General features: G+C 38.6%; 1 protein-coding gene across 2 annotated transcripts in view; it reads right to left on the minus strand.

The window, feature by feature from the left end:
• The window catches only part of col14a1a (collagen, type XIV, alpha 1a), a 72,242-nt gene that overhangs the window by 4,531 nt on the left and 39,849 nt on the right, over positions 1–27,862 (minus strand). For both annotated transcript variants that reach the window (XM_068651885.1, XM_049729958.2), the window contains exons 26-46: positions 26,913–27,052; positions 24,454–24,577; positions 18,716–18,859; positions 18,403–18,567; positions 18,293–18,331; positions 18,068–18,206; positions 16,920–17,062; positions 16,065–16,174; positions 14,235–14,393; positions 13,413–13,490; positions 12,648–12,734; positions 11,435–11,488; positions 9,008–9,103; positions 8,593–8,646; positions 5,476–5,529; positions 4,290–4,343; positions 4,132–4,203; positions 3,065–3,100; positions 2,051–2,117; positions 1,425–1,616; positions 1,070–1,147 (exon numbers count right to left, since the gene is read on the minus strand). In XM_068651885.1, coding sequence (XP_068507986.1) covers positions 1,070–1,147; positions 1,425–1,616; positions 2,051–2,117; positions 3,065–3,100; positions 4,132–4,203; positions 4,290–4,343; positions 5,476–5,529; positions 8,593–8,646; positions 9,008–9,103; positions 11,435–11,488; positions 12,648–12,734; positions 13,413–13,490; positions 14,235–14,393; positions 16,065–16,174; positions 16,920–17,062; positions 18,068–18,206; positions 18,293–18,331; positions 18,403–18,567; positions 18,716–18,859; positions 24,454–24,577; positions 26,913–27,052 — 2,085 coding nt within the window. The remainder of the gene's footprint in view (positions 1–1,069; positions 1,148–1,424; positions 1,617–2,050; positions 2,118–3,064; positions 3,101–4,131; positions 4,204–4,289; positions 4,344–5,475; positions 5,530–8,592; positions 8,647–9,007; positions 9,104–11,434; positions 11,489–12,647; positions 12,735–13,412; positions 13,491–14,234; positions 14,394–16,064; positions 16,175–16,919; positions 17,063–18,067; positions 18,207–18,292; positions 18,332–18,402; positions 18,568–18,715; positions 18,860–24,453; positions 24,578–26,912; positions 27,053–27,862) is intronic.

A 27,862-nucleotide genomic window follows, 5' to 3' on the forward strand; every position in this document is an offset into this window, starting at 1 on the left:
TGTAGCATCCAACGTTGGTGATATCATTTTTTGCTCTTGCTACAAAGTGACACTAAAGAAGCCGCCTGCTATGTCGACTCTGCATAAAGGAAGCCACAGGGGAAAAGAGCAGCTAACAAGCAGACATTTACACAGCGGGTTCAGTTTTATGGACTTCAGCAAGAGATGGAGTCTACAGTATATTTGGCTAAGTGAGATGGTTCACTTCGTCATCATTTCTTAAAAATAACAACCCTCTAACAGTATTTATGAAGGAGTCTACTGAACAATGTTAAATAACCACCCAATGATGGTTTTATTTAATTAAAAAACTGATCTTAATAAAAACGGTTTATCTTTGAGTTAAAGCTGTCTTACTTGAAGCCTTTATAAGATATTACAATATGCCGTACAGACTCACGGCTATCACCATGCTGAGGCGGACAAATCCCAACGCTTACGAGGAAATCAAGTTCTAGCTCTTTATGTAAGAGCAACACACTCCCTCAAGCTGCTTTTTGATTTCATCAGAGCAAAGTGCAAGCAAGTCTCAACTCCTTAACTTTACTACTGAAACATACAGTGCATGGTTGTGAGGAGCTCCAGAAGCTCAAAGCACAGCACAAAATAATCGAGCAGTTTTAAAACAGTTCTGAAGAATTCAGACTTCTGCCAAGGCCTTTGTCACCCATAAAATCAATGTGGGAAGATTGATGGGCTGGAATCTTAATAGCTAAAAGAAGGTCAAGTTTCATCAGACCTCCTACCACTGGATGAAAAAATATTCCTATGTTGGCACAAAATTCCAACCTGTATTACTGAGATTTGATTTTCTTCAATTTAATAAATTATTCATATGCAATTGGGATTAAATGTGGACACATCAAATTTACTTTATAGATTTATTTTTGCAAATTCTAATAATACATTTTAATTTGTTCCCATTATAAAACCCCAGAATATGAGTATGTGGATCAAACTTTATCAAAAACATCAAAATCCAGGTCAAACATTTGAGACAGTATACTGCACACAAGCAAAAACAAAAAATCCAACGCAATCAAGAACTGTTTGGTGGAGTGAGTCGCACCTGGTGGTCCCGGGGGTCCCCGAGGTCCTTGTGGCCCAACACCTGGACTGCCTCTCTCACCCTTCTCCCCTGCAAGACCTGAAGACAGCAGGTGTTTTACATTTGTTGTACATCGCAGATGGCAGATAAAATCGCTTTATTTGTGGGGAAAAACAAAATTTTGGAACATAGGATAAAATTGTGAATAACTACATACTACAGTGCCAAGTGTAAAGGATTGAGAATGAGCTGAAAGCACTTGGCGAGAGGACATGTTTGACAGGGGCTCCATTCCCATCTTGACACGTGTCTGCCTTTCCAGACGAGAGCCAATCCTATTTTGTCTGCATGTCACTCAAACCACTTTGTTGCTCACCTCTTTCTCCTGGCCGTCCACTCTGCCCGTTAGAACCAGGGAAACCGGGCCTGCCGGGTGGTCCTTGCTCTCCCTGAGGTCCTGGGGGGCCTCGTCTGCCAGGCTCACCAGGTGGCCCGGGCATTCTACTTACTGGTGCAGACGACTGGATTGGGATCTGGTTCAGGATGGAGTTATACCGTGACAAGTGGTCTGAACACACAAAGAAGAGGGTTTGTGTTTCTCCTCCAAAAACAAACCACAGCCTGATATGCACTGGCTCTTTAATATTTATTAAAAAAATCTGATATCATACGAATTAATTTTTCCCTCCACCGATACCAAGATGAGATTTTTCTTAAAAAAAATCTTTAAATACTGTGTATTTAACTGCTTAGCATATGTTGACCTCCAGCATATGATTTTTTTTTTTTAAATATGTTTCATAAACACAAGAAGTTGGTACTGGTTGCTATTCGCGAGTTGGCTCGGTCACAATCCTCCATGAATCGTCCCTGACAGCGAGGTCATTTGGTCATAATTAATTCTCTGCAGAATTGTGGATATAAATATTGCACCGAATCTTATTATAGGTGTGAAAGAGTACCCAAGTGAGTGTGTGGGATTTTATTTAGCTGATTACTCACTCTGGATGAGTTGCTCACACACTTGTCTTGCTATAGCGCGCACGGCTGCTTGGGACTGCACGTCACCCTGAGAGAGAAATAAAAGTTTATTCCTACACACCATGAATGGATTGGTTCAACTCATACCTGATACCATTTGGATGTCATCTAAATATAATAAAATAAATAAAAATTGTTGTTTTGGAGCATATAATTTCCCAAAATATCTTAATTAGATGAAGAATTACGATTCCGGGGAAATTAATGGATCTAGGCCAATGATGATTGATTAATTCACTGAGGCGTGTCCCCATTTTGCATTTCGAGTACATCACAGGAGGAACTTCTCTTTTGTTTTAAAAAGCTATTCAACATTTTAACACATTCAGAAAAAAAAGTCTGCAGGGCATGTGAAAACCCTTTCGCAAATTTGGGAAACACAGTCTGCTACACTTATTACAAACCCACAACAGATGCGAGTGGTAGCGGCTAAATATTTCATGAGACTATTTCCAATAAATGTTTTAACTTGTCCCTGTTAAATGATCATACACCCCCTCCCCCCCCACCATACGCTGTGAAGTGAGTTCCATCATTGGGAAGATGCCCACCAGGCACAAAGTTGTAATACAGATGGAGGGGAAAGGGGGGGGGGGGATCCTGCAGAGACCTTCTCACTTCCAGTAAATGAAGCGCAGTAGGACACAAATGACCGTAAAAGTAGATGAAATTGGTCGGGTGAGAGTTTGATTCAGGGTAGGAAATTGTGCGCCTCTCTCTGATCACCCTGTCGCCAAAAACAGACTCTCAATCTGAGTCTGACTTGAGTCGCCAAACAAGGAGCAGGCAGTCCAAGAGAGAAACAGAACGAAGGCTTGTGTTACACAAAAAAAGAAAAAAAAAATCTCTAATGGGAGAAGAGGATTGCCTTCAAATCAAGACACCATTGGTGAGTATGAGCAAGTAATATTCCCACTTCATAAAAGTGAATTAGTTGAAACCAACATTGATTGATTGTAGCGTGGGCAGACTTACTCTTTCTCCTTTGTCTCCTTTGATACCAGTGGGACCCTACAAAATAAAAGCACGGAATGAAAATGGGATTTGGATCCCACTATATTTGTCCTTCACCACCAACAGTACCTTTCAAGTTTTGATACTTTTATATTTGGAGAAAATATAGTCCATCCATGCAGGTCCTTTGCGTGCACATAAAAGTGTACACAAAATTGTGGCTTTGAGGGCTTCTGGCAATACTGTAAAGCACCCGAATCTCATATCTGGTCACGCCATATACACGGAAAAGCTGCCAAGCGCACCCCGGCTATGAAAGCATATCAGACTGCAGCACATTGCAATCCTGAGGCAAACAAAAGATACAATTTTACCTGCCTGTGATTTGATAATCACGTTCGGCATATTGCGGCATTTTAATAAAAAGCTCCTTTATCCTTTGTGTGATGACAATTATATTGTAGAGGACAGGCTCTCTGTGCTGCAAATTGCTTTAATAAAGTGCAGTTTAACTTTTAAAGTGGAATTCCTCAGAGAAGAGCTTCAATGGAAAATCCTGGCTAACGATAAGATGATTTCTGGTGGTTGTTCTGCAAGTCTATGCTAATATTTTTTTTCTCATAAGTAAATTAAAATAATAAATATCTACACATATAGCAATGTATTGAAACAAGACAATATACTTTTTCTAAACATAATATGGACAAAATTAAGTTTAACATGTTGGCTTAAAGGCCCCCGGGGCAAGCGTTCCGATTTTTCCACGTGGCCCCTTTTCAAAATTAATTGCCCACCCTTGTATTGCACAGTTGTATCTCATTACTTTTACATTACACCAGTTGCTTCTCCCTCATTGCTCCGTTTCGATTTTACTGCTCCTCATTTCATTTCATTCACATGGTTTTAGCAGAGCTTACATAACTTTTTGAATACATATTTTAATTGGCTTTTTTTCTCTCCCCCACAAGAAAAGTCTCCGCATAAGCTTACATTTTTAGGGCAACTGAATAATATTTGACAAATGTATCACAGGTTTTTCCTTATTTGTAATAAATTTAAAAATAAGAAATAAATATATATGGACTTACAGAAAGTCCTTGCTCTCCTTTAGGACCTCCTGCTCCAATGGGTCCTGTAGCTCCAGGTGCACCCGGGGCTCCCTAAAAGATGGAAAGCATTGCTCGTTTATTAAATGTACCTGCCAAGAATGTATTCTCTGGGTAATAACTAGAAAACCCAAACTTACAAGAGGGCCCGGCGGACCCTGTCGACCCTGAGGTCCATCATTACCTGTTAGGCCCTGTGACAGAAACATTTATTTGCTGTTAGTCAAGATTCATCCGAGAGCAGCTAACTGTTGATGGATAAGACATTTCCGCCATCTTCACGTTTGAGTTGCAGACCGACTCAGCATTTATTTTCATTGCAGGTAACGATTCGTGCAGTTTTGGCCCATAGTTGCACAAATCCAGAATTATTCACCTTGGAAAGCTTTGTAAACTTGAATTAGCATCCAACCAGGAAAATAAATGGTTTGCTTTCAGAGTGTGCCCTTTCATCACGGACTCTCGCCTTACATGGCTCTCATTCCAGCCCGTGTGAAGTGAAGCCAACGCAAAGCAATGCAACTGTTAAAATATTGAACACAGCTGAAGATACAAGCCCCCAGATATTCCAACCAACTAGCCTCTAAGTTCTGCTTACGTGTGTTGGCTTGCTTACGATATCAAATCGTATTTGGTGAGACAAAGATTGCCGAGAACATTCCCTGCGGTGTTTCGACTTCGGAGGCAGCGACGATATCGAGGGGCTATTCACCCGTCCAAATGAAAACAGTCGCTCCAACAGCACTTTGTACATTTTTTGCACAGTAACAAATCACGCAAGTGGGAGAGGCACCAAGGAGTCAAGCGTTGTTGCAATCAAACCGCTAAAGACACACTAGAGAAGCTAAACTCACATCTCACAGTTTTCGAAAAATGTGATTGTGTTCATATGTAACAAGAAAAATCCATTTCATGTTTTGATAGAATGAATTGGACAAATGTAACCAGCCAAGCCTGGGCTGTGATTTTGAAGCCATTGGCCTCACAACCAAGACTCCTCATAAAATGTTCAATTCCACCACCAATATCCAGTCGAATTGGTGCTTAAGGTTCTCGCTGTAGAATTCAACTTTAACAAGATTGATCTGAATCTTTATATTTCACAGTGTTTATGCATGTATTAAATGTACGACGAATTAAAATTTGCACTGTGCTGTAATACTGAAGTAATGGCTCCCATTGGGACCGAGACAAAAACACAGCAGGGATTAACTAACTTGGTGGTGCCATGAAGCACTTTGATCATTTAAAATGATAAGGCATAAAAACGATTCAAAATGAGTAAAGGCTTTTTCTGATGCGCCGTAGCAACAAAAGATGTCTTACCCTCGCTCCGGGGGGACCATCCCTACCGGGGGATCCCTGGCTTCCAGGAACACCCTGAACACAACACAAACAGAATTTCATCAACATATTCTCAACCTTTATTAAGCCCAGGCATATATTTTACTTTTGAAAAACTTCACCGCACACAACCAAACAAAAATGTTACAAAATGTATATACTGAACTCAAAAATAATGATGATCTCTTAATTTAGTCACCAATTTATTTACTCAGTGTGAAGTAAGTGTTTGTCTGTCTAGTTGAACCCAAAGCTATTATTCTGTTGTTCGAACGGAAACGGGTGGACAAATAGGTTAATTGTACTTTTTATCATCTCGGGAAAGAGCTCTCAATTGTTCTTGTCTGTCACTGTTGCTGGCATGGTTATATAGAAGAACCACAATACATTTTTAGTCATTTCTAGGCAATTAAAAAATGTAAATTGTACCCTTCCACCTGATGACCTCTCACTAATGTGCTGTGAAACAATAATTAGTAAGCAATGATTTTGAACATTCAGTGAGGACATGCACTGACAATTTGGTCACCAAAATTTAGGGCCCATGTGCAGACAGCCTGCTGAGCTGAGCGAAGGCAGTGCCTTCACAACAGGAAATGAACTTGTCGCGTTCGAGCACCGGCATGCTGGGACACAAAGTGGACTTCGCACAACATGGAAGCATGAAATTGCTTTACGAACAGTTTTCCCGACATCAACCCCTCTGGGCGTGGTAGCGTAAATGATTAAGTTCAAAATGCTATTAAGGATAAAAATCAAAATAAAATCCGAGGGCAGGACAGTAAATACAGTTAAATGTTATATAAAGAGAGGACACCATGCTTCATAATCTACACCTTGTATCAAATGTAACAGATGTGGCCTTTGGCAGCCATGCCACACAGATGGACACACACACGCAGACACACACTGTCTCTTAATTTAAATATGTTGTTTATAATTTACAAGCTAATGAGCAACAGCAACATGTCAAAACTCGCTAAAGGGCTGGAAATTTTGCTGCAGGTCAATTCGGTTTTATCAAAACAATGACACGATGCCCTTTTAGCTGAATCCCGAGTCATTATTACTGTAATAATATTATTTTATTTTTCTAGGAGAAAAAAGAATCTTCCCGCGTGGAATGATTGTTTTCAATTGCTTTCTTGTGCATACTTAAAGCTAAACTGTACGAAGAGAGTAATTTATTGCTATAGTAAACATTCCAAGTAAATGACAGCATTTTTTAAAAAAGATATATTTGTGGGAATGGTTCTAGAATAACGTTTGTGTTAAATTATGTAGTTGTTAACTCAAATAATAAACATTCAGATCTTCTGTACAATATTAATAAAAAAATAATAAATAAATCAATAAATTAATAAATATATATAACATTTGTGAAAATTATTGAAAATTAGAAATGTGTGGTGAAGTGTTTCTGAATATTAAAAAGAAATGTGCTGGATATGTTTTCACTGCTTGCTTTAAGATTATTGTGAAACCTAAGCAGTGAATACACTACAGAAGTATATATTCCTTGCTGAGACAAAACAAATAATTATATGATAACCCCCCCACACACACACACACTCATAAAAAAAAGCACGATAAGGAAGATGGATGTCCTAACACACAATTTGCTATTCATTGCAGCAGCATTTTCTTTCCTATCAAACTGAAAGAAAAATGAGGGGATGCTGATGATGACAAGGTTATGTGGAATTTACTGCAGCCACAGAAGGAAAAAAGATTGAGAAGAAAGAAAGAGAAAAGAAATACAAACAGAGGTGTTGCTCTATTGCTGATATTTGCTATAGCGCTTGAAAAATAGGATCCGTCACGCGAGCGTGTATGTACATATACACTTATACATACGCCGATACACAAACACATGCACACACACATTCCTATTCTTCTCTCGTGATTCCAAGGTAAAATTGTGCTGTAGGTTGCAACAAAAGAATGGAGATCATTCATGGGCTGGAAGAGCCCTCCATACAAATGTTTCCTGTAATTAGAATACTACTGTCGTTGCGGTGGGAAAACGGGAATTGTTATAAACACTGTTCAGTTGAGGTCATTAGCCGCAGGAGAGCATTTGTTACTCAAATACTCAAAAATGAGATTCAGACTCAGCTCTTTAGTTTTGAGTTGTTTAAGCGTGTCAGCCAGTGACTCCACTTTCAATAAATGGTCTTGCAAAACTGAATTTCAAGTCAAACTAAGTTGATAAGCACTGCTTATGTGGGATTCGGAGTGCTCAGAGGATCTTTCAGAGATTAATATTTAATTTGCACTGGCAGGACAGTAACAGATAACACTAACTTTAGCACTTGAATAAATACAGTCTGTAAGCGTGAATCATTCCTACTCATTCGGGAGTTTCAAAGTAAAGTCAATTTCATCCAGTGACACTTTTTTTTACCGCTTCACAAGATGGATAAAAATTTTGAACGGACCTATGATAACACCTCAAATGAGTTACATATGACGAACACAATTTTGAAATATTGGTTATTTTATAATGAAATAAGCTGTGAAGTCATTAAATGGGTTTCTATGGCAACGAGGCTTGTTGACATCTGTCTGCAGGCACTTCAGTGATAACTCAGGAGATGTTCATTTGTATTCTTTAAGCATGCACACACACACAAATACAAAGAAGAACAATTTATAAACAGGCACAGCTGGGTTTCAGTTCATTTGATTTGAACCAAAACTGTGTGAAAAATGGAATACATGATTGTTGGGCAGCCTACCAAACAACTGTGTTTGACGGCAGACTTTGTTTCACTTTTATAAGATTGAGGGCTCTATCTTGGTGAATGGGCTAAATCTTGCACGGCTCACGGTGAACCTTCCACAGATGGGCACAGGCCAGTGTATCTGAGAGAGGGAGGTCTGCGCCGCTGTGTGAGTGATCACATGTAGTCAACTTCAGTCACGGCCAATCAAAGCGACTCACTCCCACTGCTGGGTTGGCATACCTAGCTTGGCAGCGACCGGTTTGCCAAATTGGCAGTGAGCATGGAAATTAGGATCTGCTAGCATTTGTATCTCAGATGACTACAATAAAAGCGGCCTTGACGTTTTATAAAGATGGCGCGCAACTCTTACCATTGGGCCGGCTGGGCCGATCTCTCCCGTCTTTCCCTTCTCCCCAGCAGCGCCCTGCAAAGTAAACATTGTTCCACATGTCAGCTGTCTAAATGATAGCAGTCATAGCGACCAATATCAAGGGACCAAAGAAACGAACAGCCGTTTTCTTCATAAAGTTCTTCCTTAACGCAAGTGAACTTTGGACTTGAATTTCTGGCAGGATATCTTTTTGACAGTTTATGCTGGCAGGTGTTTTGATATCACAGAACTTGGGAAAACACAATGTGAGCTTTTGAGCCAATTGTGGAAACAATTATTTCCTGTCATACCATTTGTCATGCATGTATATGACCAACAGTATAGTTTTTTTTAACACTATGTAACACTTTCTTCCTGGAAAGAGGAATTCATCTAATGTACTGTGAGTGCTTACCGGAGGCCCCTGAATAGAGAGGCCACTGGGTCCTTGAGGACCTGGCAGTCCTGGTGGTCCCGCAGAGCCAGCCTTTCCCACAGGCCCTTGAGGTCCCTACATGAATAAAAAAATAAATATATAATAATTAAACAAATCATTAAATATACTACACAGTATAATAAAACAAGTTACAAATAAATTTAACAAGAACACCTGATCATTAGAATATCTAATCTTTTTTTTTTTTTTCCTTATTTGGTTACCTGAGAAAATATATATCTTGCAGACGAGTATGTGTACGGCATATGATTGTGTAAAGAAGAACAAAAATGTCCTAGGAATTAGGAATTTCGAGAAAGACTCTTGGGTGGGCCATTTCATGTTCATCTCTTGACACGCCGTCCATTAACAATAATATTTTCTCATTGACTTACTGAAAGGCCTCCCTGCAAGACTGAGAACAAGTGGTAGGGAGAACCCTAGCCAAAACACGTTTTCCGTATATTGCACTAAATAACCATGAAGGGGATGGGGGCACTGAACTGCGACCTCCTTCCACAGCTGCTGCATGGTTAGTTACACTGCACCATTGTGTAAGTATACAATATATCAACATACACTGTATTGCAATCCTTTATAAAATCAGGAATGTGTTGGGTATGTGGACCCGCTGCAACAGTGTAGTTAGACAATGTTGAATTCATAACAACATCTATGCTCGTTAGTTAACATCCAGGCTCATTAGTTGCGAACATCCATGCTTCATAAATATCTAAATTAGTTTTTTGTTGTGGATAATGTGCAGCTGTTGCCATTATATGTGGCAGTAAATGTTGCGAATGTATTGCCATGTTTGACAGCAAAGTCCATCACACATGGTGCAACTTGGACTGACCGCAAAAAAATCCCCAGGAGAAAAAACCGAAAGACTGTTGGCGTCTCGCACGCACATTCAGTATTTTGATTTATGGACATCCTGCAATGTTAGATGCAGTTTTTGGAGAATGCACACACAGTATATATTTTTATTAAACCATGAAAAAAGAAGAACAGTCAAGGAAGATACAGCTTTCTTCAGTTTTTTGGGGTGAGAATAAAAGAGAAGAGTGGGCCCATATCAAAAGGCTCACCAACTTCATTTGCTTGACTGCAGTACACTCAATGCTTGCATACGCTTCGGTAATGAAGACTGCAAGCTTTTCCATCTCACTCAAAGGTGAGAAATTAGAAATACAAGATAACGTAATTTTTTTTATTGGGAAAGCATGTTAAAAACACACAAGGATTTTATCTCTATTTGACCCACACTAGTATTAGATAAAACAAGCCACCAAAACAAAAGACACAAAATCTCCTACATGCACTTTTGTCAAGCATTCCTTGGACTCCTTCTGTCAGATTCCACAAAAGCACTATCCTGCCAAACCCAAAAAGGTAAGCAGAACTGGAATGTTCACTGGCATCCACGCTAATGTTCCACTGAATTTACGCCACACCGCTACATTAACTGACAAGTATAGTTCAGCAGCTTGGTGATGAAGTACTGACTGCAAGAGTGAAAATTTAATCAAATCTGTATGGCCACAAGCTTTATGGGGTGGGAAAAAGGTCAAAATCGCCAGTCGTGTATATGTGTGTGAGTGCAAAAGGAAAGACGGGGTGCAATCTTACTCCATTCAGATTCCCGGGAACTGTTTTCCTCTCCTTAGCTAGAGTTAAGCTAAATTTAGCCAAGCAAAGTTACATGTCTGCTTCAAGAACAAAGGGGGATTTTATAAAAGACTCTTTGTGAACACTTCATATCCAGGACATTTGATTCCATCGTTTGACCACATCAGTAGGGAGTAGATGGGGGTTTGTTCGATCCTTGGAGAGCAGGTGTGGACAAAACACATGTAGAATACATAGTCAGCAAGTCCGTGAGAACACTGCTGAGAGATGTTGTGGGTGTTTTTATTGATCCTCCCTCCGTTGTTCCTCATGGGAGGGCTGTCTAAGTCTCCTATAGCATTGTACCTCCACCACATGAATGTATTATCTTCGACTCATTAAAGTCACACAGACATTTAATAAGCTCCCAATCCACCTTCACGTGAATGGGACTTTTACAAATTGCATTCACTAATGATGCAGCGTACTGTCTATTCAGCAAATTATTGCTCAAATGATCACAGATTTTCAAGAGATATATAAGACGTCATTAGTTTTACGTTTTTCTCCTTTTTTTTTTCCCCAAGGTGAAGAGCTACAATAGCCACGACTCTCGTATGCCGCAAAAATTCACGAGGAATGAGTCAGCGTCTTTATAAAATTGCTTATAAAAGCTATTCATGTGATTTTTTTTTCTTCATCATGAAGGCTACTGTGCATAGGACTTTCAAAGATCCCCAAAATGCTTACAGATTCATTTGCTTGTCTAGTCAAGCACCAAAAATACTAACTCACCGTCACTCCAGGTTCCCCCCTGTCTCCTCGTGCTCCTCGTATTCCCGGACCACCCTAAAACACAGTAGATAAGTACAATGCACTCAAAATTAAATGCTAATCATTACAAAATGAACAATATATTGTGTTAAAATAAAGATATGGTTCATGGTTGACACACATTGAGGCATGCTATGCTGCTTTAGCGCTGAAAAGATTTATCCCATTATGACTGTCACTGACGGCCACATTGCACAGTTACAATGTGATTTAAGTAGTCCGTTCAAAGCTGCAGGTACAAACAGACATTGTGAAAAGGAGACATAAAAGGGAGCTGGTGTTGGGATGAAGAGGACGTAAAAGAAAAATAATAGCCTGGCCACAAAATAGTATCACAGCTGCTGAAGAATGAAAGTGAAAGAAAAATTCAAATATAAAGAGGTGAAGGCAGGATAAGGAAAACAGGTAAAACATGTGCATTTACTTCTCTATTAGCCATTTGTTGCTGAAGTGCAAATTTGTTGCAATACAAGCTTCTTAAATGAGACGTAATTAAGGAAAATTAGAAAGACGCTGTCAAGTGGATTTCTCAAATGAGAAAGTGGACCTGACTTGGGTGCACTGGGATGAAAATTGTGGCGGATCGTAATCTTCTGTGATAAATGAAATCACCATTTAATTACACTCTCAAACGAGGTGGTGCCGATGGTGGAGGCAGACAAAATGATTGAGAGTTGTAAGTGAATAGCGGAAAACACAGACCATATGGCGAATGGAACGTCTGAGCGGGGAAACAGAGACAGACTAATTGAAAATGAAGATCATGACGAGTAGAATTTCTTAAGCCATAAAAGAGCTTGTGTTACTTAGAATGTGTTTTCTGAAATACTCCATTGCAACTTCAAAAACAAAAAAATCTGGAAAGTGGCATAATTAGTATTATATTTGAATTCATTTAAATCAAAATAACTTCAGTGTGGAGAAACCAATTAAACAAAATGAATTTTCTTACTGTTGCACCACACAAAACATTTTATTCCTACTTCTATTCCTCTTTGACTATACTGGACAAGAAAAGAACTGAAAAAAATATTGTGAATTTATGATGCAAGAACAGACGCTATGAGTATTGACATTTATAAATTAGAGTCCAGGGAAAGAAAATGAACAAATAAAAGTTGACTAACAACACATCTGTGGTCAATCATAAAACGGAATGACAGAAATAACTCACAGGAGGTCCGGAAGGTCCTGGGGGTCCCTTGCTGTCTTGAGAACAGGTGCAGGCGTGAGGCATTGAGGGGCACTCCTCTTCAACTCGCTACAACATAAACACAATTCTTCTTGCTTAGCCATGTCAGAGTTGAGAGCCAAATAATTCCCCGAGTCATCATTAAATTTTTTCAGAAAAAAAAAAAAAAATCCAAACAAAAAGAGCCCACTCGTCTCAATTCAACCTTTGCCAATTACCATGACCTGGATGACTGAAAATCTACACAGCCGTGAAGAAAAATATTTTTTTACCAAATTCACTGGTGTATTTTATTGTTGTGCTATTAAGCAACAAACTACATACACAACATTCCCTTTATATTTTGTAATGTTTATATCAATAAATGTAGCGTGATGATTAATTCAGAGCACTGACTCTGTAGCGGATTTTGCAACTCATACCTCTCATGTGTGTATATGCGAACATAATGGAAAGATCATACAGCACATCCTCTGGGGTGCACCACTGCATGTAATTCAATTTTGCAAATGAAATTAGGTGCGGTTAAACGCCAATGCTGTTTCGCCAGTGGCCATCCCCGTTCAAACGAATTCCAAGTCATTTGGACCTCATTTTAGTTTGGTCGTTCTGATTTTATCGTCACTCCATTTGATCACAAGCACAATTACGGCTCTGATTATCTCAAGCTGTGATATCCACCAAATGACTGCACGTTCACAGATGACAGGAGTATGTGTTTGTGCGAATGTGTGTGTGTGTTCTTACCAAAGCTGGGAGTTCACAACATTTATCCCTGCTTGCCCACGATGTACTGCAGATGATATCAAACATCTGGAGCTGAAACTGCAAATACACCCACGCAACGTTAGACTCGGAGCAGTTTGGGCTTTAATGGCCTCAGAGATATACATACATCTCGATATGATGCAATGTGATGTGAGCAGCTTAGGGTTAATGGTCAGTGATATGTTAAGTGGATAAAAGTCCACTTGTCCTCCTTGTCCTATTAGAGAAATACTTTTGCTCAGCAGGTTCCAAGCAGCACTTAATCTTTTACAGCCCACTCGATCCAGATTTTTCTATGAGACTTGATGTGTTGTACATGGCTAATAATTCACTTGACCTTTCTCTATGCCTTTAAACATGTAAACACACAAGTTATGGGAGAAATATTGAAAAGTTTTTTGTTACATACGGTTGGGTTTTGTCATGCACACGTGTTCAAATATTTTTAAAAGATGAATGGTAGTAGAAATTGCAAGCAATCGCTCTATTTTCTTAAAAGTCAAGACAATTTGTAATTTTAGTAATGACAGAAAGTTGACGCAAAATTTGTCTAAAATAAAATGATGCGGTGGGCCGTATCTGGCCCCCGGGCCTTGGGTTTGACACATGCACTACATTAATTGATAAGTGCAGTTCGGCAGCTTGGCAATCAAATGCTGCCCCCACAAGTAAAACAGGAATTGAATGTTTATGGCTGCTCACTTTTAGAGGTGTGATAAAGGTTGAATTAGCCAATGGGGGATGATATAATTAGTGGTGGACGTTAATATGCAAGCAGGTCCTACATGACTCAACACTGACCGGAGCAGAGTGGTCCTGTCTACGTTGAGACCGCACCAAACGACCCAGGACCTCCACGCCATCCGTGGTGATGTTCCCGGCTGCAGTGATGGCTTTTTCTCCCACAACGGCGCAGTCCAACACCACCTTGACTGCCGTCTTGCTAATGCTCACATGGAGCTAAACAAAAGCAAGCGTTAAATGCATTTTGAGTATTTATCAAATGACAGTACAAACATGATTTATTTCGATGTTAGCGTTACTTGCTTATAAGTGAACCACCTGACACAATCAGATTTTTTTAGTTTGTTCACAACAAAATGGATGAATAAATGTAGATTTGATGGCAACAAAAGCGTTTGGTGGTTTGAGGTTTGATTGTAAGCCATGTTTATCCTGATGAGATCAACCACAAGTTTGCAGTTATGAATACATATGAATAAATAAAAGAGCAATTGGGGTAAAACATAAAATAAACAAAAAGAGAAAAGTGATTATTCACAGTCTCAAACATCAACAGCATCACAGTGTTTATAAGACACCTCGTTTGTTTTGGTCTGGCTTATCATTTTCCAGACATGAGACAAATTGCTTTTGGTTCTTCTGCTGAGAGTGATGCATTATCACTCATATTGCACGTATGATTTGGGAGGGAAATGGGGGAAATTTTTTTATTAACTCTGTTGTACTCTGAGAGCGAGAATCCATAACACAGCGTTATCGAGCGATTGTTATCCGCAAAGAGCACAAACACAGCTATACAAACACCAACGAGAGAAAAAAGGTAATCAGAGCAAAAAAAAATTACAAAGTTGACTTGATATTTGTTTGTTGTGAAATATATCCCGCTTATCATAAAGACTTTTTTTTTTTCGATTTGGATTTAAATGTATTATATTCATTTGTATCTCTCAATTCCAACTATATATTTTGGCTACAGACTGCTCAGAGAAGCAGACTGTGCAATTTCTTTTGTACCCAGCAGGACTCAAATTGTAGCTCTTTGCAGACCCATCCCAATACCTTTAAAAATGATGGGTTAAAAATTGGACCCCCTCAGGTTGTTGTGGGAAAAAAAACAATGTCGGGGTTGTTTTGAACAAAAAATGGGTTGTTTTGGGTCAATTTGACCCAACTTCCGAGTTGGTCCAATTTTTAACCCAGCATTTTCAAGGGTGCATGGGCCGCTCACTAATCTTTTCAATTTGCGTGAAGAAAATGTCACTGCACTTGTAGTTCTTTGCTCTCAGTTTGCCCCGTCTAAATCCTCCCACCTTACTCATTGCCTCAAGATAAAAAAACTTGATGCACAAAGTTTTCATTGTAATCTTTCATATACAAGTCACTGCACAAATATCAAATGGCTATCTTTCTTTTAAGTGTAACGTAATGAATTGTAAATATTAAATTTGTTATGCATTGCATATTTTATGTGTGGCTTTGCATAAATAGTTGCATAAATTGCAGAATTAGCACAATAGATATAGTGCCCTAATGAATATTCATGTAGGGGCAGTGTTACCGTAATTTTTCGGACTAAAAGTCGCACCGGAGTATAAGTCGCACTAGCCATAAAATGCACAATACAGTGAAAAAAAAAAAACATATAAGTCGCACCGGAGTATAAGTCGCACTTTTGGGGCAAATTTATTTGTCAAAATGGTATAACAATACTTTGTCAAAAAGTACTAAAAGGTCTAGCGCTTTTAAAACTACTTGAACTCCTGATGAGACACTCCAAAATGTCAGAAGGCTGGTATAATTGATGCTTATTTTTTTCCCCCCTTTTTATAATGGATACTTTAAAGAATAAAATACACCATTAATAAGGCACTAAGTAGAAACACTAACCTTGTGGAAACTTCCATGGAAGATTTTTTTTATTTGAGGCTCTTCAAAGGTGACACTTTGAAAGTCTCCTTTGTAGTCGTAGTTGAAGAATGTCAAACTCTTTCCAGAGTCTGTAGGAGATCCAGAAAAATGAACATTAGGACAGATCTTACAGAAAATATAGGCACAGCTGATTAAATGTATTAAATGTTAGTTTTCAAAACAAATTGCTCCATTTTGATTAAGCACAGACAAACAAAAGACAAAATATTGCTCATTTAAAATTATTCAGGCATGAATATATTTTTAACCTCAAATTTGAGAACAGAAAAAAAAAATATCCCACTGTGTAACTCCAAAATAACTGCACTCATTGTATAATGCTGCTTATTGCATTACTGTGTGAAAGTTGTCTGTAAGTAACTTTGATATATACATCCTCATTAACACAGCGAGAGTTCTCTATTCTCCCCAGAAGGGTCTCATGAGTCACTGTCGGCACTAATAATTTTTTTCCCTCAGTACGTTTAGAAAGACATTTGTCTTTGTTTTTGGGGAAGTGGCTGCACGGCTTCTGAAGTTCTGTGGCTAACCCCGTGGAAAGGAATCCTAACTCTTTGAAAGCACTCCTTTGGGGATTATACAGTAAAAAAAAAAAAAAAACTTTTGCTGTAAACATATTTTCATCAATGGCTCTTTCGTAACTCCAAGTACACAATGTCTTTGTCAAGTGAAAAGTTGCTGGCTAAGTTAATTTCACATCTAATCATATTGAAGGATTTATCTTGCGGTGCTGAGATTGCAGACAGCACCACAAATCTGCAGATTGAAACAATGACAAGATAAGGAAACAACACGAGTCGAAATAAAACCCACAGTCCAAGATGAGTCCCACCAACGGCTCGGTGTCCTTATCGAGGATTTCCCATAATGCAAAAGGCTCCTGCGGAGTCTCAGGAAGCAAACGGATCATCATGGAGATGGTGTAGTCGGATGGTAAACCTTCAGGATGAAGGTATCTGGTGCACATGTGCAGAAATGGCAAGACACATCATACACAACACACAAAATGAGTTAACTGTGCCCTAAAGGCATGTAGCCTACTCACTGGAGTGTATTTTTCAAGTCTCTTTGCTGCTTGGCTGAGAGCTTTTACGGAGTGCTTGGCTGCCTCAAACTGTCTCAGAGTGCCACCTTTTTTCATCACAGAATCAAACTTTTTGGGTGGAAGTTGCCTCTGAGCATCGAGGTTCAAACAATTTCAGCTTCTACTTTTCAGCACTCTTGTCAATGTCACTTTAAAAACAAAAAACGGAACGCTCCTAGTTAAGGAGGCTAAATTTAAAGCTGCCTGACGAAAAGCCCCCAACAACAACACTGACAAAAAAGCATTACAGTAGTACTTTGGATTGCAGGTTGCGGATATATTTGAAGCGCATCTAGTTTAAAATGTAAACTTGATAATTTGTTGCTTTACGTTAAGGCTTGAAATATAAAACTGCAGTTTTTAATTTTAATGTTAAAGTGATTTTAGAATGTGTTGGCAGAACATCATTTTGTTTAAATATCTTTTTTTTTAAATTTACATAAGTGTTATATCGAACGGGTGCTCCGAACATGTTCTTTTCCATTTGGCACAGCCGACATTTTTGCTTTATTGTAAGCTAATATCAGAACAGGTTACCGTATTTTCCGCACTATAAGGCACACCGGATTATAAGGCGCACCTTCAATGAATGGCCCATTTTAAAACGTTGTCCATATACAAGATATATACATTTGGCCTTTGGACACGCCTGCTGTAGTGGCTCAATATTGGTCCATATATAAGGCGCACTGTCGGCTTTTGAGAAAATTTGAGGTTTTTAGGTGCGCCTTATAGTGCGGAAAATACGGTAAATAGAATTAATTCAAAGAGCATATTTGCAATGTTACATGAACATAAACATTTTAAACATTTCATGTAAAACCAAGAAAGGTTCTCGTCACATTTCTTTCCCCTGAGTTGACCCACCCTCACTCACTTGGTGGGCTGCGACACCAGAGCGTCCCGGTGTAACCGGTAACACGGGAAGCTGTTGAATGAGCCCGGCTCCATGGAAACTCCAGCAATGGTGTTGTACTCCTTCTCCACCAAACCAAATTTCTCCATCATGCGAAAACCTACAGGAGACCAAGTACTCATCACCCCCTCCTGCCTGTGATTAAGCCCGTATTAGCTGTCATCCCCTGTCAATTTAACATCTTACCTGCCATGCTGTTTCCACTCATCAGAATAGACGGACAAGCTGTTACAAAAAGAGCAAGTTAGTTAGAGCCTTCTACTTCCAACTGTTATTTTCAAAGTGTGGTTACTCACTGGCAGTGGCTGCCTCGCAGACAAAAGTAATGAGCTGTTCTTCAATTTTCTTCACAGCATCCAAGTCATCCACGAAGAAGACGTGTCTGTCGCTGGGCTTGCTGGCAATGTTGACCAGTTCGCCATAATCTGCGTCGGCAAAGCCGATTGCAAAAATGATGTATCCTGGATGGGTGGTGGGATCAGATAAATAAATCAAACCCGGTTGAAGATTTTTTTTTTTTTTTTTTATAGAAGTCATAATCAAATCTCAATAATGCATGCCAACAATCCAAGCCTTGGTTACTTTTTGTTTGTGGAACAGACTACAAACCATCTATCTGCATTTCCTTGGACACTTTATTGACATCATCTTGTGAACGGCCATCAGTGAGGACAACCAGGACTTTGGGTACGCCCCTCCTGGCTCCAGCATCAGAGGTGAAAATGGACTCCTTCACATGTTTAATGGCTCGCCCTGATAAAGGAAAGCAATTTTAATGAAGAGTAATCATAACAATAACAAACATTTAACTATCTTCAACTATTTTACTTATGTCAGCAGTTTTTAATAACTGTTAATAAAATACACAGCATATTTGAATTTATAGCAGTTCTATAATGTACTAAAAAGTTTTATTTTGTGCTTGAATCTCCCAACCATTTTAACTGACGTGTAAAAAAAAAAAAAAAAAAAAAAAGAAAAACATTCTTTATTCTGTCAGCCCAAATGAAATATAGTTTGAAGGCCAAAACCTATGCATGTCAATGAGAGATCGACAAAACTCTGGAGGCAGCCAAGCTAAGGGCAGCCTGTCCATTAGTATTTAGAATAAGTGAATTTAAATGAGCTCCTAATGTTTACAGATAAGACTGACCAGAAGACAAAAATCTCACAAAGGTTGAAAGTTGACCAACTTTTAAAGGTTGATTCACAGGAAACTTTCATGGATTTAATCAGTCAATAAAATGCATGTGGGCATCTTAGATAGTTTTAAGATCCTCCCATAAGACAAAACATAAAAACTTTATTCATGAGATGAGGCTTAAAGGCATTTTCTCAATCATGTGGGATTTGAGCCTATAAATATTTAATATTGTTTTTGTTACTGAACAATTCTTGTCCTCACTAACCTTTGAAAGGAATCATATACATATCACGGTAAGGCAGAAGGCTTCATGTTTATTGCCGTTTATTGTCACACTCTAGTATCATTAATGGCAAGACAAGCAGATCATTAAGTTGTCCTTTAAAGCCGTGATTGATCAGTTCATTATCACCACACAACATGTTGGAACTTCTCACTTAGCCATTCTGATTAGTATTTATAGTTTGTGACGCTGCACTTGACCTTTTTATAATGGCATGGACAATCGCTGTCATCTATCTTCAGAAGTGCTCCTGTCAATTAACATTTTATTTTCTCATCCTTCTTCTGTTTTCTCGGGCTTGTCTCCATCTTTAATGGTGGCAGGGCTAGAATGGAGTCAATCTTACATCAACTGTTTTTTTTTGTTTTTTTTTTTTCGGACTCCAAAAGCTGTGAGTGACAGACATGCCCACCAATTTGGGTCTTAATAGAAACTCTTTTTTCCCCCTACAAACCTAAATCACATGAGCTAATTTGCAAAAAAAGGCACAGATAATACATTTTTAAATGAAATACGATGAAAGAAAGGATAATAGATTGCTTGACAGACGAAACAATTAAGTGAAGGATATTATAGTTATTATTTCACCATTTCTTCACCTCACATAATTATTAACAGACATTATTGAATTGCAATTATTATAATGATACCAAAAAAAAGTATGTGTTATCTTCACATGAATGTAGTCACACATTTAAGTAAAGCTACTGTACATAACTGGGTTACGTTTCAGCATGGGTGTCAAACTCAAGGCCCGGGGGCCAGATACGGCCCATCATATCATTGTATGTGGCCCGCGAAGAAAAATTGTGCATCGACTTGTCTTCAGTTTCAAAAAATTAAAAAATTGCAAGCAATTTTTATTAGCATTCATCTATTTAAAATATTTGAACCGTTTTTACTAGTCTCTGATTTCAAAACTGGTTATTCACCGGTTTGTTGTGTAGCCTATACTGTATATAATATAAGGCTCAAGTTTAAGTTATGAGACCATGGAAAATAGAATCTTTGAATTGCAAAATAAAGTAATACAGCAGAGCATGTATACATTTAAAAGTGAAATGAAGGGTTTGAGTCAAAGTACGCGCAGGCACTTAGTATGTTGCTTCCTTTATGAAGGCAATTCTAGCTGCTAAATGCTTCCCATGAGAACATGCCAGAGGATGGAAGACAGCCACATTCACATACATCGCCACCTCCAAAGTCAACTTGACAGGCGTGTGAATGTGGAGCGGAAAGACTCCTTCAAGATAATATTTCCTAGCAGATTTTGCTTTTTTCGTGGCATTCCCATCACATGCACTCACCTGTTTCATATAAGCAAGAGCCTTGAGACTAATTAAAAGCTATCAGGTTGTCATTTTGTCGTTGGGTGTTAGGGAAGCGCAAAATGAGAACACCTTGAATCAGAAAGGTGTTTAAGTGACAAAGATACGTGGTGAAACTTTTCTTGTAAGGTATTGAAAATTTATTTCATAACCTTTACTTTTAATGTGAACTATAACCTGCACAACTTAATTGAATAACTAATTGGAATCATTTAAGGGAACGTGTAAAAAAAATATATTAAGATGAGTGGTGTGTGCACACCCTCGAATAACTTGCAATAATAACTTGTACAATAATGACCAACCACATTTAAACAAGTCAATATACACACCTGCTATCACAAAGTGACTCTGATGAAACTCAAATGAAAATCAAGATTGACACTTCCTTTACCTCTTCGGGTGCAGGATCAGCAGTTCATTTGTATCTCAAAAATAACAATGATAAAATTTTGTGGCTTGTGAGAGGTGTGGAAAAAAGGCATCAATGTCACACTAGAAAGGCCTAATCCCAAAAGAGAGTTGTCGTCAGGGTACAAGTCTTGACATCTCTTCCCCAAGGCTTGTAAGTCACCAGGCAGTTGAAAAAACAACAGCAGCAAAACATCAACAATAACACCCAACCAGAGACATAAATAGGGGATAAAGGGCAAAACACCCTCAACAACCAAGAAACCTCGATTAAACCTTTACGGATTACCATGACCTGGATGTCCGAGGGAATCCACGCAGACATTCTTTTTTTCAAAGATGTGTCAAAAATGACAAATGATAGCACGGTTGGCCTATAAAGAGTAGCGTTGTCATATAGCTGCCAGTAATACATGTTTCTACACTGTCCAGGGATCACACGGGGCAAGAGTGGAATTGCAGAAGCAAGCCAGGCATGAAGTGAGACTCTGAGCACAGCAGAGGGCCCAGGAACTCAGAGATGGAACCATGGTAGTGGGGAAGATTGAAAAAGCCAAAAAGGGAGAGAATATTTTAGTCAATCAGGCAAAATGTTTTGAAATATGACATGGAATTGTGGTTTAGTAGCTCAATTAACCAGTACTTTGTGTATACTTAGTCAACACTGTCAGCGTACCTTCTATGAAACCAGTTGTCTCACACTCAGTGAAGATGTAAAAGTTAAAAAAAATAAAAATACTTGAAATAATCTCTTCCTGTTTTAGCCCGCAAAGCCTCGTTGCCTCTCAAGCCTTTATTCTCTCGTTCAGAAGGATATTTTTACCTCTGCCAAGGAGCTTATGATTTTTGTTTGTTTGTTTGCCAGTTTCTAAACAAGAATAGACATAGTTGGCACTTTTTATTGGTGAAGGAGCGTACATGGACCAAGAAAGAACTCATATTTGAAGAATACTAATTATATATGCTTCTACTTCCTTTGCGATATCTCGGATTTACGTTATTAAAAAATACAATAAATCATATAAAAGAAGCATGACTTGATTTCTATGGGTTGAAGAAGAATGATCTTGTCGCTAGACTAATGCATAACTACATTACAAAGAACACTGTACATGCCGCAAGACATTTATTAACATTTATATGTGCCATTTTCCCCTCACTTCATGTAAGGAGCAATTATTCGAGTAGAGCACTGACATCCGTGTTTGTGTGTCTGTCACACACAAATTCTGGTATGAAGATTAGATGCAGACTACTTAACACGCACATCCCAAAAGTAAACATGGTGCAGTTATTAAATTGTTTACGTGCCGAAGTTGCCAGGATGTTCCCGAGTGTGTTTTAATATAACCAATCAAGGTTGAATAATCAGCGATGCCAACCCTGGTCATTACCTCTGTGGATATTTTGCCAGAAGCATTTGGGTCTCTGCCAAAACAAACACACCACCGGAAAGACTCAGAACAAGAATAATGTTTTCTTTTACTTGTATCATACTTTCTCACTTTGAACTGTTTCAAATGACAAAATATTGTCAGTTTTTTTGTTTTTGTTCAATCTCAGTTTCGATTTATTCAGTAACTCTTGAAATTATATTCTAATATACATTCACATAGGCACTATTTCATTAACTAAACGAAAATTAAGTTTAGTGAAAATATTACGATGGAAGTTTTTTAATAGGGTGTATGGTCATTTAAATTGTTAAATTAATCTAAAAAATACGAAACAAATAAATACATTTTGAGAACCTGGTTCAGATCTTAATCAAATTCAAAATTTGCCACTCTGTTTTGCATAAAAATAAATCATTCTACTTTCAACCTTAGATGCCCGTCCTCCTTGGCTGACACGTTATAGCGTGTAAATTATTTTCTCTTTTTCTCACTAGACACTGGATAAAGATAAAGACAATTTGTAATCTTAGTAATGACACAAAGTCGATGCAAAATTTGTCTTTGCGGGCCACATTAAATTACTTGGAGGGCCATATCTGACCCCCGGGCCTTCAGTTTGACACTTATGCTTTAATACCTCCCCCATGTCTGTGATGAACACTCGCACCAACAACGGGACTGTACGTTAAAGTTGGCCTTACGTTTTGGAGGTGGAACTTAATGTAAAAAGTTTTAGAAGCACCCTTCTATTCGATTCATTTGATATTATCTCACATAGTAGGTTAAGGTATTTTAGTACACTTGACAATAGAAATAACAAAATGGTACTAAATTGTAGTGATTAATGGAAACCTGGCTATAATTTTTCAAAACACAGCGCTGCAAATATGAAAGGTGGTGCGAATAAAAAGCGGAAACAAATGGGGCAGGGAGAAGCAAACAGTAGGGTCCTCAAGAGGGAAGGAAAAAAAAGAGGCCTTTGGGATCTGGTGGAGATAAAAGGCACAAGAGTATAGAAATGATGAGGAGATCCTCCCTGAAGCAGACAAAAGCACAAGGACACCGTTTCTCTGAAAAGACGCTGATCCACACCCAGACTTAAAATGCTCTCAACAAGCGGCATTCGCTGTAAAGTCTCATTATCGCATCAACGTTGCCGACATTCACCTTGTGCTCACGAGCACAGCTGGACACTCTGACATGAATATTACAACAGATTCAGAAGCCATGCTACTTGTTAAGTATTCAGACCCTCAGAGTATGTCTCCTGGGTATGGTATGGGAGCATTTTAATTAAAAAAAAAAAAAAAACAGCAAAAAGAAATTGTGATTCCTACTCACATTTTTACGATTGTCTGAAAATTGACGGTGTATAACAGGAGGACAATAGTTTATTGGAGAATTATAACTAATTGCGATCACAATCTGTTAAAAGGCCCATTAATGCTCTTGTGGTGTTTTGATTATCGTTCAGCAGCAGATGTCCTTTTGAGATGGATTTTAATTGGAAATTTCTACTCCTCCTCCAAGGAAAGTAACGTTAGCTTAAAAGTTGAGAGCGACAGTTAGTTGTTGCCTCTGGAAATGACTATTTCGCCTAATGTTACTCAAGAGGAAAGTCCATCTGCTGCTGGGCATCCTGTGGCACCCATCAAAGCTCCAGAACGGCTGCCAGTGGACCTTGTGTCTGCAATGCGGACTGATGCGCCAAAGCAAAACATCCTTCGTCTTACTGAAATTTCCCCCTGTGAATCAACACCACGGCTGCTGTAAGATGTACTGACCCGTCTTTGTGTTGCCTCCTTTGTATCTGATCCTCTGAATCGCTTCCAGCAGTGCTTCTTTGTTACCATGGGAACTCAACTGGACCTCTGTACGAGCATCATCACTGAACTGACAAATAGCCACCTGGACAAAGAAATTTATTGATGTAGAAAGAGCACCAGATACACAAAACAAAATCATAAAACCATCCATTTGGTGTTGAAAATGGTGACTAATAAAAATGGTTAGAGGTGGTGTTGTGTGGGTTCCCAAGATGATTCCATGAGTTGCACCATCCCGTGGATCTGCCCACCAGACCTGCCCTATGACACCAGCATTTTAATAGAAAAAACTTTTTTTTGTCAACACGTTTGACTAAGAGGACAATTTTGTCCAAGTTGCTGATTTGGCATGTGCTCGTATAAAACCAAGAGTATGTGATTTGTCTTCAAAAATATTTCTCTCATTATCCCCCCAGAAGAGCTTCATTTATTTAAGTGGACCAATGCTGAGCCAACAAGTGAGAACATTAGATTTTCTTCTAAGCATTTGAAACGGACCCAGCAAGCTAATGAGTTCTATTAAAGCTGTGAATTAAGCTGGTGGTCAAGAAAATATTTAGAACATTAATTGAAATATTTCCACACTCCCAAAATCAGGCTCATTTACAAAATCTAAAATAGCTTACCCAAGATGGGGACTGTGATTACTTCCAGACTTGTAACGTTGCTTTTGTTGGCTCAAGACAGTCAACATTAAGCAGCCAACTTTCACTTTAGATCACTGCCAACTTTCTCGCATTACAGCCAGTGTTTTGCTGTCGGTAGCCCACCGCCACGAGGTTACAGGGCATGCTGAGGGTAGCAAAGTGCTTAATAGCACAAACTGTACTGCACAAATGAAAGAAAAAGGTTTCCCGAGCACCTCTACGGCGTGACAAATGAAGCAGCTGACCGCTGGTGACATATTGTGGAGGGAGGGGTGGTCTACAACAACCTGGCATTATTGATGAACCTGATATAAGAGAAACGCTTTGAGGCTGAAGAGATTGTAGCATTCGCTCTGGCAACATGATTCTAAGTATTCCTCCTGGTAGTTTTTATGCTAAGGATCAAGATAATTGTGTTTTCCAGTAGTCCTATTGCCTCAAGGCACTGGGGCTGCAACCACTTGATATTTGTTCTAAAGAGTAATGCATTTGGAATGAACTAGCCAGAAGTTCTCAGGGACACAACAAAGCAAATAAACAGAGATGCTTAAACGTTTTTTTTTTCTTTTTTTTCAGAAACAACACAAACAGACTCCCTTGGGGTGCAATGTTCAGTCATTGTAAGCTTCCCTCGCTCTTGCAATTTCGTGAATTTATAGACTGTTGTTATGCTAATTTCACAACAGAAACCCCGAGATAGCAACCCTGTTTAGAAATAAATAAATTGTTAACGTTGTGGTGCTGGTTTATGAATGGGAGATGTGTTGGATTTTTTTTTTCAAAAAATATGCACTCAATATAAATTTGATTTCATATACGTACATTGGGTGGATTTTTTTTTTTTTTTTTGAATGAACTGTGTATTGTAAACAAATGTAGGCAGTGTGTGCAGTTCAATGGCATGAGATAGCTTTCAACAGAGGGGGAACATATGTGTAAATGTGAGTATAAAAGGTGAACAAAGAACTACAGTAAACCATCTCATTTATTATTAAGAAGCATCAAGCTGTTATTCAGCTCAGGATTTGAAGCTCCCGGGAAAATGAGTGCACTTCTATTTACTGTAAGTGAACTGTCAGACACGTCGTGCACGAGGCAAGAAACAATACTGCTGCAGGTTTTGTAAACCTTGACACGTACTTTTGGCAGCAGAGTCTCATGATTGAAAATCAGTGAGCCTGCAAAGTACGGCCCGGGGCAACATCCTGGCCCACCCCATTCCTTGAAACGAGTATTTACATTATCGAGAGTTCTGTAATATTTGTTGCTTTTGTTTAGATGTTCTCTCCTGATATTGCTTTATCAAAATTGTAGCTTTCGGTTTTTATTTATTGTATCAAATTATTGCTTGATTGACTTGTTGTAAATAATCAAATAGATATTTTTATTTTATATTTAATAATTACTATATAACCAAATGTAATCTGGATTATGTGAGAAAAAAAAGATAGTCAATTATTTTTTTAATTAAAATATATCATTCATGTTTGACTTTTTTTTCCCATTTTTAGATTTGGCCTTGCTTAACATATACCGCATACACCAACTTCATAGAGAGCACAGCATAAATCTTTATCCAAGAGTCATTTGTCATTATGTAAAAACATATTTTGCATAATCTTAAATGTTTACTGTGTTCAGATTTCACAGATCAGACATAAGACCTAACCCTACACACAATAGTTAGACTTGAAATTTATGCACTTCTATGTGAGTCCTCTACTGCATTTTGTGACATGGTGTCGGTGACAGCATGTTAACGTAACTCACCTGGGTACCATCGGGCCCAATTTGATCCAGTGATCCAATGGCATTATACAAGAAATTTGTGATTTTCATGAAGTTGTCGTCTCCAATTGACCAGGAGCCATCAACCAGGAACACCAGGTCCGCCTTGGCTTCCTTGCATACTTCACAGATAAGCACATGAGGCAGATGCATACATGTTATGGGCAAACAGCTTGGGAGACTGAAACATAACACAAACAAGTTACTGAAAAGAGAAAAATTATAGTCGATTGACATTAGGGGAAATTTTCTGCAAGAAATTTTAGTTTGTAGGGTTAGAGTTATAATGAATAAATGACAAGGAAAAGGTTTTTCTCAATGTTCAAGTGAAGAAAGTCAAACTCAATTTTTTTTGGAGCAATAATAAAACATAACCCCCTACCCAAAAAAAAAACAATTCTGTTTCGAAGGAAGGAAATGCCATTTCATTGCAAGTATGCTTGTCAGAAATGTCAAGATAAAAGGTCAGGTGCTGAATTTTTACATGCTTGACCTGTGATGTTTTTGTAGCCTGCCCCCACGAAAAGTCATTTTTCCAGATTTTTTCTCTTTTCTCACATAATTTTTGCCATTTTCATATTCCGTTGTCCTTCTCTCCTGACTTTTTTTTTTCACTCATAGTTGTGTTTTTGCTGTCTGTACAGTATTTTCCCAAGTAGGCTTAGTATTTTTGGCTATTTGTCTTCTGTGGTTTTGTCTAGACTTAAGGCATCAAAGGTCAGAAATGTAGACTTGAATTACAACAGAAGGCTCAGCAGGCTTGCCCGATCATGTCTGTGGAGTTTGTGTCACGGGTCAGGCTGTTAGGTGAGCTTATCAGACAGCAACATCGCATCGTGGGAACATTTGGCATGGGGGTGATGCTTGTATCGTGTGAAACTGTCTGCCTTTCTTCCTCACCTTACAATCTTGTCTGATTTCAGGGGTGGTTC

The sequence above is a fragment of the Syngnathus scovelli genome, chromosome 9 (genome assembly GCF_024217435.2).
Source record: "Syngnathus scovelli strain Florida chromosome 9, RoL_Ssco_1.2, whole genome shotgun sequence".
Classification (NCBI taxonomy): domain Eukaryota; kingdom Metazoa; phylum Chordata; class Actinopteri; order Syngnathiformes; family Syngnathidae; genus Syngnathus; species Syngnathus scovelli.